At 34.8% G+C, this 12,080-nt stretch overlaps 1 protein-coding gene across 1 annotated transcript in view; it reads right to left on the bottom strand.

Moving 5' to 3' along the window:
* The window catches only part of SNTG2 (syntrophin gamma 2), a gene marked incomplete at both ends in the record, with an annotated part of 296,049 nt that overhangs the window by 17,020 nt on the left and 266,949 nt on the right, over positions 1-12,080 (bottom strand). Inside the window, one exon of the mRNA XM_084284773.1 lies at positions 3,520-3,612. Coding sequence (XP_084140899.1) covers positions 3,520-3,612 — 93 coding nt within the window. The remainder of the gene's footprint in view (positions 1-3,519; positions 3,613-12,080) is intronic.

Raw genomic sequence — 12,080 nt, 5'->3', positions numbered from 1 at the left:
TGAGGAGAATGCTGTGGGAGACGGTGTCAAAAGCCTTGCTGAAGTCAAGGTAGACCACATCCACAGCCTTTCCCTCATCCACCCAGCGCGTCACTTTGTCATAGAAGGAGATCAGGTTCGTCAAGCAGGACCTGCCTTTCATAAACCCATGCTGACTGGGCCTGATCGCCTGCTTGCCCTGCAAGTGCTGCGTGATGACTCTCAAGAGGATCTGCTCCATGAGCTTCCCTGGCACTGAGGTCAAACTGACAGGCCTGTAGTTTCCCGGGTCTGCCCTCCGGCCCTTCTTGTAGATGGGCGTCACGTTTGCTAGCCGCCAGTCAATTCGAGTCCTGCAACATAGTTAGTAAATTCAAGGGAAGTGTTGGATTATTCCTAATTTAGAATATGTAATTTGGAACAGAGCAGGAGACCTGCTTCCTTCAGATTAGCACTTTGGTAAATTATTTATTCACATTGTTGCCAGCTACTACGTTATTATGCCTTGATGCCTTTAATGGTAATAATTACATTCAACTTGATATATCCTTGTTGTGACTAAATCCCCACTCTTCTGGGTGCTACCAGAACACAGAAAAGAAGAAATACCAGCCTGAGAGATGATTAGAATGATAAAGGAAAAGTAGAGGTTTTGTATTTGTGTCATTAGTCAATGATTTTCCTTTTTTAGTGGATATGGCAACACTTGAATTAATGACAACTGGTAAGCGTGATAATCTATACATTGAATGATGAAAGCCTCACGAATTTCAATTATTTTTTTGTCTGTGTGATCTTTAGAACCCTACTCATGGTTTGAGAAGGAATACCCTATGCACAAACAAAACAAAATGTGTTTATGCATTTGTTTATACAAATAAAAAGGTATGAAAAGCCTTATTTCATCTCCTGGTTCCCTGCAGACACAAACATCATTGACTTCTTAGATTTCTCAATATAAAGGATGAAAAAAACTCACCCCACCAACAATGCTATGGCATTCTGCTGGTGCTTAAAATTCATGAACAAATTTTAACTGGGTCCAGAGGGCCTAATTAGACCATCTGAAAGGTATTCTTAAATAGGTTTGGATCTAAATAGGATGGAGCAATGTTCACTATATACTATAATTGCTTAGATGGGGATGAAACACAAACAATTTAGCAATAATAGGCATTGCTGAAGTCAACAGTTGACACTGAGTGGAAAAGAGAAATAGATGGCTCTGGAAAGAAGAAAATGCACACTTGGGGATCCCTTTATTTTGGATAAGCGGCTGGAGGCATGGGATAGGGAAGATGAACCAACTAAGCCAACAGATAAAGAAAATCTCTATGACAAAGCAGTAGCAGGATGCAATGGTATCTCTGTGATGGGCCCCAAACGGTATATCTGAATGAGTTAAGTCCATGATGACCATAGAATAGACCATGTATGTAATGAAGCAATTATTTCAAACATGTTTGAGAATCCCCCAAAACTGTTCTAATGAAGAGTTTTCTAAAAGATGCATAAACTCCTAAGGAAAAGTTCTTGCCCTTTCTATTTTGTCATTTGTAATGTGGAAGGCCTCTTTAAATCCCTTTAAAGACTGTAGTAAATAACACTTTTTAATGAGTGCATGAACTGTTTGCCCCAAATTTGAGATCCACCTTAGAGCTGTAGGTCAGACCAGATGAATGTGCTTCATCTTAATAAGCCTGTATGAGTACCTGCTGTGCTTTAAGTGGATTTTTTTTATTTTGCATCAATAGATGACCTTAATTTGAAGTTCATTGTCTAGACGAGAAAATATTTATTTTCAGCAAAATTTTTGTGTCCCTAATGAACTGCTAATTACTTGACCACTTCAACAAATTAGTCAGTCTTGGTAAGAAATATTCTAAAAAGACTGATTGTGTAGCAACACCGTCAACTTCAGACGACCATTATGGGCAGTATGAATGAACAGTGGAAGCTGCCCATTACTGCCTCACACAGGCTTGAGGATACAGAGCAGGTCCATCTCTCATAGGCATGAACAAGAAACATGCATGAACTCTCCAGAATTTACACAGTTTAACAACAGAATTAATATATCTAATGTTATCTTTTTCCCCTTTTAGGTAAGCATCAAAGGTTAATCAAAATCCTCCTCACTATATATATATATATATATATATACACACCTATATACACCTATACAGTATATATAGTATAGTATATATATATATATATATATACACACACACACCTATAAATGTATACCTTTGACATTGGGTTGAAGTCCTACCCTTTCTATAGGTAATACCTTGGTTCTACTGAACGCAGTAGGAATGAGATTTTAGTTATGACACATTTACTGATCTTTTGAAAAGGAGTGTCAATAGATTTTATTCTTTATTTTTTTAAAGGTGGGAGTACACTAAATCAACCTTCACATTTAAAAGAAACATCTTCCATAGTCTAAACTAATGAGATGATTACCATCTCTACTTCCCCTGTGGCTACATGCAAAATGTGCTATGCAGAGCCTAATTTCAGAATGCAGTATCACCAAAGACAAAGTAGAATATGGAAACATATTTTCTGAATTATTACGCTACTCATAGGACATGTAAGGCAACTAGTCTAAATTTTCAAATAATCATCTTGGTCATTATTTCACTGCATAGGGATCTCAATAAACTTGTACATTTTTGCCAAAATACCAAAAAAGCCAACACATGAAAACTAGGTAAGGTATCAATGTTTCAAAATGCAGTATCTTTCATCTTAATTTAGAATAACTGATTAGCATATATTATAAAAATCATTTCGGTTTGGATTTGATCATATTTTACAGGACAGATTTTCTACTGTACAGCTCTATTAAGGTGGAAACATTTTTCTTTATGTAAGTTTGCTTTTACTGGCAAATAAATTTATAAATTTAGTTAGAATCACTTCAAATTATATTTAAAATAGTAGAATTATAGATATGGTTTTGAAATTGGAACGTGCCATAAAGCATTCCCTATAGTCACTTTATATAGCCACTCAATTTTTCAAGGTAAGTGAATTTAATCATATAGATTGGCTTTAAAATGCATTTGCCCTTGTTCTGTTTAGTTTAGATATAGCCTAAATATCTTATGATGGAAGAATAATTCATTCTATTTTATATCTGTAGCTTCAAAACAAATAGAACCAGGTGAAAGTTCAATATTTTTCATAGCTGGTAATCTTTTCAAAATCTTGAAGTTTCTCTGTTACTAAGAAACCAAGTTCTCTGCTATATATAACCTTCTTTTTTATTGCTTGGAAAGGAAATTACTTTTTTTTATATCTTTCTCCAATATCTATCTTTACATGCTATGGCACAAGTAGATAATCCTTTTCTAGTCTCAAATTAGAGACTAGAAAAGCATTTTGGAGGTGCTTTAAAAATAAAAAGTACATTATATTTGAGGAAAAAATACTCCACATCAATATAAATATATGGTTACTGATAACTTCAAGAACAGTAGAATAAAGCAGTTACGTTTTCTTTGTGTTTTGTTTCTTTTTTTTTCATCTTACCTTTGTTTTACTGTCAAAACAGGTAAATCCCAGAGCAAAGTCGACAGTGAAACATAGGGTATCGCCTTGCCAACTGCACATATATGTTTTAGACTGGGAAAAAACAAAACAAAACAAAACAAAAACAAAAACAACCACACATGAATTTTAGGAGAGCAACCATCATCTCAATTTATCACATAAAAATAATACTTCATATGATTTTGTGTGTGTGAGAAGACACTCATCTAGTAGCACTGGTACTTGCCTTATCGTATCTTAAAATTGTCAAAAATTTCTGACTAAGTTTGTATGAGATCTGTAAGCTAGAGATGAACTGGAGATCTTCTTTATATCAAATCACTCTTCTGCAAAATAAAGACAATGTTCTTGAAAGCCATTCCTTACCAAATGCAACAGAAAACAAAGTACAATCTGACTATTTTAAAGCTATTGGAGAACTGCATGGACCGCACCTATTAATGACTTCTCACGTCTTCTTCAGTAAATACGGGGGTAACACTGCCTAAATGTTTAATGATTGCAGTCTAATTATAAAAGAACTGTCTGTCTACTTGATCTCTCTGCTTGATGTAAAGTTTGAAGACAGTCTTTTACTTTGCAACGTCTTCGGTTGTAAACTTGGCTCACATGTCAGTGACACACCATGATGGTTCATATTGTTTAAAACAATTTAGCAATTACAATAAATAACTAGTACTCATTATTTAGCACTGCTACTTGTTAGATACATAGCCAGTGCTATATATATGCCAATTCTTCAATCTCCTTTCAATCTTCAATCTCCCTTAAGAGGGAGTACAAAAATTCTGTTTTATTAAAAAAAACAACCAGCCAAAGAACCAACACACCAAGAAGTTTTTGTTTTAACTTCTGAAAAAAATTTACATCAAAAAATCAATTAATGCTCTTTGTGTGCATTTTTAAAGGCTTTGGTCTCTCCTAGATTCTGAATGTATGACAAAGTATGCTGCTGATGTAATATGACAGAACTTAATGATATTCACATTAAAGTAAATGGCAAAAAGCCCACTGCCTTCATCATGAATAGAGGTCAGAATGTGCCTTGAGCCTTTCCTCACCTCACCTTATCAGCCATTTCATGATATATAAATACCCTCAGTCTTTATGATTTTTTTTTTCCCCCAAGGGAGCATTATTTTGCTCTCATTGATATTTCATAAATCACATTGTTGCTTTACCCTTAGACATTTGTTTGCTGGAATTTATTTATTTTTTTAACTGGATAGTTTCTTTAAATGCAGAAACATGGTATTAACACAAGAATTGCCTAAAGGAGATTGCAGGAAGTAATGAAATTGCTTAAGTTGAAAATTGTCCCATGAAGTTGTTCTTCTTCTTTTTTTTTTTTTTTTGCATAATCTAAAACTTCTGTTTTTAGTAACTGTGAAGTTTTCCTTATTCCACTACTTAAAGAAATATTTAGAGTTACACTAGAGTAAGAATTTCTGAGTTACAGACATGACATTTTGTAAAGGATTTTGAAAGGGCTGGGAATGAATTTCATTTATTAGTACAGACTAGTATTATAATCAACTGAACAATGACAGATGTAAATTATTTCTGAATAAACTATTCTGCTCATTAGTGTTCAAAGATCATATTATTTGGTATTAAAAAGATTTCAGTGATTGATAATCAATCAGAACACTTTTTAATTCAAATATTTATGTATATGCATTTAATATATTTAACTTAAATATTCCCACATTTTATTCAGTAATTGTAAAGTGGTATTAAGCATCAGTCTTAACTTATTCTCTTTTATTATCCAATTTAAATAGTTAAAAAGCTGGGCTCTGACTCACTAATGCAGTTTTGAAAATGTATTAAATTAGATTCCCCCCGTGAGTAAACATCTAATTGCTCTGTCACACATGGTGATTATTAAAATGAACTATTTACAAATAATTAGCCCAAACTATTTTACAAATATTAAATATTTGCAAATAATGGAACTGGTTTAGAAATGATTTGCAGGCAAACACTAAAGGCAAACAGATTATGCTGCATTTTCAGTGTGATAACCATTACAAATAAGGTTTGTACTTAACCAAAAAATAATAATAATAAAAAAATAAAATAACGTTTTCTTTATAACAGAAGTAGTTTGAGTTTTGCCATATAAGAGAGATAACGGCAGGTATTAAATTTAAAAACCTGCCTCTGGCATTTGCTCAGTGACTCTGAACAGGTTCTCAGATAGCTCTAATAAGGACCCCTATCCCCACTTATTCACACTAGTACAGAGCACTATCCTTTCTAATTCTTGTCTTTGGAATAAGCTTCCCATATACTTGCAATTATGTGATCACCCTTGTTTATCTACAGAAGTTGTTTACATAGAGGTTTAACAATAGAAATCTGATCTTAGCTGTCTTCAATGTAATTTTCCAAAAAAACATCTTAGGACATATCAGCCAGCTCTCTGCAGGTGTTCAACTTGAGAATTCACAGTTTAAGCACCAGTGAGGAAAAATATAGGTTATTTTAAGCAGTCTTCCTTACCAATTGGAAATGAGATTTTTCTTAGCTTAGGTCTAATACTGGTTTATCACAGAGCACTTAGGAATTGTAAATAGCTGAGAACTTACAAGGTATCAATTTAAATTTTGCATTACAATATTTTCCTATCATTAAGCTATACTCAAATAGTCACATTAATTTTCATTAATTTACACAGTTCATGTATATATGAAAGTTCGAAACTGTAGCAAATGTGGCATAGTGACAACATTTGGCTTACACTGCTCCAGAGTAGGTGTAAAGTTTTCCAGCTGTAATCTTGGTATCTCTGATGGTAACTGATTATCATAAAAGCCAATGGTTACAGAGACTGGGAGTTTAAGCCTGATGAACTTTCTTTAGTAAAAAGAATTAAGCTATTAAAAACAAGGCATCACATCTGAACTGCACTGGGTCAGAAAACTGTAGTATATATCCCAGATCAATTACTTAATCTCTTCCAAGCACAGGTGAAGTGATATGTGGAATAATCATTTGTAATGGAAGACAATTACAAAACTCTGTATCTTTTTTTTTTCCTTTTTTTTTTTTTTCTTTTTCCCCCAGGTATCAATATCATAATGCATATACGTGTAACTCATGAAAAGATCATTAAGTTGACAATACGACTGTCCAAATAAGGGAAGAATGGTGTTTATGACCCATTTGCCAAAGGAATTTGTTAGACTCCCTGTGCCTACTCAGAAACTGGGTGAAAGTGTGACAGCATCATGGTAACAACACACTGTAAATGTAGGCAACATCAAGCAATACTAACATTATTATGCACTAATTAGCATTATCTCACATGCTGGTATTACCAGGTTTGAGCAGTCCTGAACACACATGCTCTCTGCCTACATCTTGTCCATGCCTTCAGACTGGGTCCTCTTCACCAGCAGCTCATGTGGAAATGAGCAAGCCTCTCTGTTCCAGCAGCAGTAGGGGAAGGCTAAAAGCTTTTCCTTCTAGATGATGGAATTCCCACTTGTCCTCAGCAAATCACTAATATAAAGCCAAGCCCTTGCCTTTACATAAACTGCAAGTGAGATTCTTAGAGGGGAGTAAGAAGAGTGGGTAGTGTTTCTGTGGGAGGTAGTCCTGATCAGACAGTCCTGGAAGCTAAATGATGGGAAAAGAGATCCTGTGCTTAGGGGCAGGAGGTGTCAGAGAGAGTAAGTACCCTTCTAATGCAGCCGTCAGAACAAAATGAAGTCCCTATGTTTATCCCAGGGCAAGACTCCAGCCCTGTAAGGAGGTCGCATCTGGACAGCTGTTCATCTTTCATCTCCCAGCTACAAAACTTTTCACACATACACCCCACTGCATGACAGTACAGTTAACTAATTTTCTGATGCTTGGGAAGCTTAGCACTTTTTTTTCCTTTTTTTTTTTTTATTATTTTTATTTATTTTTTTCTGTCCACATCACCAGAGAGTCAATTAGTATCTTCCACGACTACACACACATCCTGGAATCTGCAGGAGGTAATTAGCACTGAAGGCTTGGGTCAATTATCTCTTAATAGGAAAAACAGAAAAACTTCTCTAATGCTTATCTTCCATCAGTTTTTAAAGCACGGAGAGAACAGAGGACAAGTTGCTCCAGTACTCCAAAACAAAGACTGGTGTAGCATTCTGTGTAACAATGAGCAGAGACTTTTAAAATACATTCAAGGATGGGCCAATTCATTTCAAAGCTGGCTATTATGATAAACAGTCACAATGACTGTTTCCCTTGGAAAGAGGGAATGTGTTTGTGAACAGATCTGGTAACTCAACACGACGGGCTTTAAATTCCATTCATATGTGTCAGGTTCCTAAGTAAAAAGGTAAGGAAGTGCTAAAAACAGAGAACAAATTCAGAGGAAAAGACAAGATGGTCGTTCTTATTTCCACTCAGACAAGGGTGCAGAGGAATATGACTCAAATTTCTGTACAGTGAGACACAGAGATGGGGACACAAACAGAATGAGGGATCAGTTTGTGTGTAGGCACTGGCCTATGATATGGTTGGAATGAGGCCACATTGGAGTACTGCATCCAGTTCTGTGCTCCCCAGTACAAGAAGGATAGAAGTATTGGAGCAAATCCAGAGGAGGGCTATGAAGATGATGAGAGGACTGGAGCACCTGTTGTACGGTGACAGCACTGTTGTACAGCACTGGACCTGTTTAGCCTGGAAAACAGAAGACTGAAGGGAGATCTCATCCATGTGTATAAATATCTAAGGGGAGGGTGTCGAGAGGATGGAGCCAGTCTCTTTTCAGTTGTGCTCAGTGACAGAACAAGAGGCAACAGGCACAAACTGAAGCACAGGAGTTCCTGGCTGAATATGAGAGGGCACTTCTTTACTGTGAGAGTGACAGAGCACTGGGACAGGTTGCCCAGAGAGGTTGTGGAGTCTTCTTCTCTGGAGATATTCAAAACCCGCCTGGACGCCATCCCGTGCAATGTGCTCTAGGTGATTCTGCTTGGCAGGGGGGGTTGAACTAGATGGTCTCCAGAGGTCCTTTCCAACCTCATCCATTCTGTGATTCTGTGAATTAGAGACTTGGCAGGTAATAGGCACCATTGCAGCTGAGCCATAGCTGTTTGTGAAGGAGAAGCAAGGAAGAAGCAAGGAAGAAGCAAGGAAGAAGCAAGGAACTCTCCTCTTCTTGAGTTGTCTTCTGTGTAAAGGGGTCCTTGACCACACAGAGCCATAGTATAAAGCAAGAAGGAAGTAAGTATACCTGCCAGATCTGAGGCCATCTAATTTCAGCACAAGCATTTGGCTCTCCTGCCTAACCTGAAGCCATAGGTCATTTGGGTTGCTTCGGGGACTACAGTCCAAATGCTTGTAAATAAATCTGTACATGCAAAATATTTTTGTGGTTGCTGGAATATGTGCTTATTAAAATGCCTTTGCTGAATGCCCTAATGCCTTTGAAATGCCCTAATCTGTCTACATTCTGTCATAGGTGTCCAGTGTAACACCTCTGGACATTTCCATAACATTCAACCTTTTAATATTTGTCTGACTTGGGACTGGATTCTGTTCCCAGATTGCCCAAGTGACATAGGGGTTCCATTTGTTTGTGTCTTTAAAATAACAACTACTAATAACGACTGCTGGTTGGGATGCTGTGTTCGTAGATCATCAGAAATGTTTCATAGTAAAAAAAAAATAAATTCATATAATTTTCTAAAGAATCAGGGTGATCAGTTCAGACAGCATTCCTTTTCCTAAGATTTCACTTATTTCCTTGGCAAATAAAATTTCCTACAAACAACTGAGATTCAGTGACAATGCTCATGTAAGGACAAGGGTAAGAAAAATTATATATCATATATTCCTTTCAATGGAGTTTATTTTTATGACTTTAGTGTTGTTGTTTCTAACGCCCAATCAAGTTTACAATTTCAAAATTTCAGCTGAAACCTGGCTATATTTTGGTTATTTTTTGTCTTGAATGAAGAGAAGCTCAGTTCTGCATTAACTACTGTTGTTTGCTATACCATTCATTCATACTCAATATATTCACTCATTCTGGACTAAGTTATGTTCAATTAAGCAGGAATTCTGGTGTTCTTTATCAGCCAAAATACATGAAAAAACTACACAGTCTTCTATTATAATTGCATACAAATTTGGCATGTATGTTATTTTGCTTATTTTCCAAAAAAAAAAACAATTGGAAAGTAGACAATATCATTACACTTTATTGCTTAAATTTTGTATTTCCCCTACTGTTCTGTCAACTACTTTATAGATGTATATAAGAATTTGCACTAAGATGGTCTGTAAATGTTCATTACATGTGAGTGGGAACACAGACACCGTTTCTCAGTATAGTCATGTTGTACAGTTCAAAACATACTTATTTTATAAAAATAAATAACAAAAATAACCAGACAGCAAAGATCTGGGCAAGAACCATATCCATATGCATAGAGTATACATATTGCATACATTTCTTATTATTCATTTAAAGTTTAAAATGTGCTATGCTTCTGTGTAGAAATAAAACATTATCAGTAACTGTGAAAATATTAATAAAATTTTTACTTTGCTTAGAGCTAGGTAGTATTTGCATTCAAATTAAATTAGCATTATTTTATTAATCTAATTATTTTTTATATTATCAACATCTATTGTTTTCCAGAGACAAGCCATCCCAATTACAATATAGAATAGAATGTAGAATAAACAATACAATTGATGAGAACAGTTTTATCACATTCAGTTAAAACTCCAGATACTATAAAACAACTATCATCACCTGGTTCTGATCTTTTTCATTTTTTATAATTAAATGCCAGCTGATATATATAGAAAACAATAACAAGAATTTATGCATTTAGCATGGTTTATTTAGTGATGATCCAAAATCTGACAGATTTAATGGAAAAATTCTTTTTAGCTACTCAGTACTTGTCTGTTATTAAATGTCCAAAAAACCCACAGAGTATTAATGATCAGCCATAATCAAACTAAGAAGTTTTCCATACTAAAGGTGTTGACTTTTCAGCAAAGCCCATCATCTCATACAGACTAGGAAGTGAGCTGTGTACAGATGTTGAGGAGGGCCAAATTCTAACAGCCTGAAGTGATTTCTTTGTCATACTGTATTAAATTGGAGAGTAAGGTAGTAATTGAATTTAATTGTAAAGAGATTTCCCTAGAAATCAATTACTGGCCAACATATCAATCTTATTAACAGAAGACTCCTGTGTTACCAATTTGAACTGATAACATTTTAATATCTTCCAAATATCACTGGTATTTGTTTTTCCCTGTATATGAGAGCAAATACCAATTTATATTACATTTAACATTTTCTTTAGTCTTTCTGTCAGTATGGATATCTGGAGAGAGCATAAAAGCAAACAGTTATTATCGTTGTACTGAGAAATAAATCACAGGCCACATACAGAAAGTGTATTAGGAGACAGAGAATTAAAACCCTTAATTCTGAAGACAGAGTGAAAAATCATCAACAGCATTTTTGTACAGCAGTACCTGTGATGAACAGAAATGCTATTTAAACTCTGAAATTCCCAAAGTAGTTTAATTTAAAATATATGTAATTTGGCTTTCTAGAAAACCTCTGATACTCCATTTGGAAAGAGAAAAAAAATAATAATTAAAAGAAAAAAAGCCAAAAATTTAAAAGATAAAATATACAGTACATTTAAAATATGAAATACATTGAAAATATTCTCACTCTGAATCCACAAGACATGAGAAAATAAAATGACAATGAAATCTGAAATTCATCAAAAGCACAAAAGTTTTCAGAAATTTCATGTATAACAGACCTTTGAAGCTTGGGTGTATTCTTGCCCTACATAACTTCGCAAAAGGATCAATGCAATAATTTATTTGTGTGCATGAATGAGCACTATCCTGATTTAAAAATGTGTCAGATCCACTCATTTGGCCATGCCTTTAAGGAATTTATCATGTCACAATTAAAATTTACAGAAATGTGATAATTATTGATAGATAAATTTAAAACCTCTTTATTAAAATATAAACCTGGTTAAAAGCATTCTTGTAAAACAAAAACGTTCCTACAATTTCTGGAATTAATGCTATGGGAGTAACTGCATCAAATGCCTTAGCATGACTTTAAACTTTTTTTCTTGGTTTGCTGCGTATTAGTAGAAATGAGTACAGTGTCTTGTAAAAGACAGCGTTCTGATCTGATGATTTCAAGAAGACATTATACCTTTTTTGGTTGTTGTTTTAAACACAGATGCATACATGTGGTTTAGCATATATGTATGCAAGACACACTAGCACTAATAGCAAGATTTTTCTAAGGACTCAGATAATGGCTTATTATACTTTCAACAAACTTCAAATAAAGCTTCTGTTGATTTTAGTAGAAGCAGTGCTTTAGAAACAAACAAACAACAACAACAAAAAGAAAACACCTATGTTTAATACATTCACATTTTTTACTGGAACTCTCATTGGACAGGAGAAAGAAGCAAAAGACAAAAGAAGACTTGCTACATCCTCTGCTGAGCAGGCAGGTTGTGGCT

Source organism: Netta rufina, assembly GCF_964035555.1.
Source record: "Netta rufina genome assembly, chromosome: 3".
Classification (NCBI taxonomy): Eukaryota; Metazoa; Chordata; class Aves; order Anseriformes; family Anatidae; genus Netta; species Netta rufina.
This window is presented reverse-complemented; position numbering and strand designations above follow the sequence as displayed.